This window comes from Plasmodium cynomolgi, assembly GCF_000321355.1.
Source record: "Plasmodium cynomolgi strain B DNA, scaffold: 0598, whole genome shotgun sequence".
NCBI lineage: Eukaryota > Apicomplexa > Aconoidasida > Haemosporida > Plasmodiidae > Plasmodium > Plasmodium cynomolgi.
This window is the reverse complement of record NW_004192970.1, coordinates 1-1,867: the sequence shown is the minus strand read 5'-3', so window position 1 is coordinate 1,867 and position 1,867 is coordinate 1. Positions and strand designations below refer to the sequence as shown.

The window sequence follows — 1,867 nt, the reverse complement described above, 5'->3', positions numbered from 1 at the left end:
CGTCACAATATAAAAGAGAAAAGAAAAGAATCTCTCAACAAAGGTGTGTAACTTATATCTTCTCTTATTATTCTTAATTTATAACAGGATGCACAATAATTACATAAATATTGCATGCAGAAAATATTTTATTAATCAAATAAAAAATTCGACATTATTCTTGTAGAAAAAAATAATATATTTAAAATACAAAATAAGTTGTAAATAAATTTATAAAACTACATCTTTTATATATCAACTGTGCCACTAAAATTACTGACGCATTTAAATTCACGTTGGTGGTCTCCTTTACCAGTTTCCATTATTTGTCCATCAAATATGGAGACGTATTCAACACATTTGTTGGCATGTAAAGGTATTTAATCTAGTGCATATTAATTATAGTCCATTTTTAAAGGTATATTCTAAAACATTTTTTAAAAAAGTATGCTCCTCTAAGAATAGCATATTTTATTCAAGTGTGCTAATGTGAATGACCTTCTTGGGAATATTCCTTTACATTAAATAATTTTAAGGATCAATTACTTTAATGTAAATATAGATTTATTTTTATGTTATATATTTTTTCGTAAACTATAAAAACCTTTTGTGAATAGATCCGCTTATGGTGTGCAATTTTTCTTTATTCTTACTATAATAATTACACACAAAATTTTTTTGCAACTATGCTTCTTCTTACAATATTCTTCTTACTTTGCATTATGTACTTGATGAAAGAATACATTTTTACGTACGATGAAAAGAAAAATATAATGGTCTCATTGGCGCATTTATAAATAACAATTCCGAATCATCGACATATAATTTATGTTCGAGGTTATAATCAATATTCTGAATTTTTTTTTTCCGTTTTTCTCCTTTTACGTAATATCGATCTTAAGAAAGTGAACTAATAAAAAAAAAATATATATGTATGTATAGCGGGATTTACTTAGTAACTACACATCTAAAATAAATACATCACAAATGCGAACACAACATATTTATATGTCAAGAACTAATTTGAATTTACTTTATAGTAAAAGTATAAGAATATAAACATTCCCACTATTCCGGCAAATATGATAAACCTCTGAAAATAATATAAGTTTATTACATCGTATATCGTTTCTACATCACCAGAATTATCGTCAGTAACTCCAATCAGTATATTCAGTGGGATGAACGAACCATATGATGCTGCTTCTTCAGTCTCAGGTGACGCACCATCTTGAAGGTGAGAACCCACAACTACCTCACGTTTTTCCATTACAACATCTTTAACTATGTTATCTTCGCCCCTACTTGATTTCTCATGTGCATACTTTAAAATAGGTATAAGCGCACTCGGATCATATTTTTCGTCGCAAGTAAAATAAGATTCGCAATAGGACGGCATAGGTTCAAAATCACAACATCCAATGACTTTATCATAGTACGTTCGATAAATCCTATTAACATAGGTAACGTATTTCAAATACTCTTCACAATTGTTTTTATTACAAGCATTACTTTTTAAAAACTCGAAATTTTTAAAATAATCGTGCAAGTCTTTTTCCTCTTTCCACCCTTCATTTGTGTCAGAATAATAACAACGACATGGCTTCAATTTTTAATCCTTAGAAACAACATCAGATACTAAATCAAAAAGTTTACCATAAACATGTCTGTTATTTATGTTCTTCCCCTCATAATATCTTTTGCTTACCTGATCATGGAACCAGTGTCTAAAGTAGTGACAATCACCTTTACGTTTATTTTCCGTTCAGCGGATAAATCTTTTAAAAGTTTTGATACTTTATTGCAAAAAGATCTATCCCATTCATTGCTTTTTTCTAAATTATTGCAGTAATTCCATTATTCAAAACTTTTGCACTATCCAATTTTT

General features: G+C 28.3%; 1 protein-coding gene across 1 annotated transcript; it reads right to left on the bottom strand.

The window, feature by feature from the left end:
* Positions 1 to 1,236: 1,236 nt before the first annotated feature.
* PCYB_004850 (hypothetical protein) lies at positions 1,237 to 1,682 on the bottom strand (the record flags this gene model as incomplete). The annotated part of the gene is made up of 2 exons (XM_004227906.1): positions 1,237 to 1,582; positions 1,610 to 1,682. Coding segments are annotated over 2 exons (418 nt in total), but the record flags the coding sequence as incomplete, so codon positions are not given.
* Positions 1,683 to 1,867: the final 185 nt, after the last annotated feature.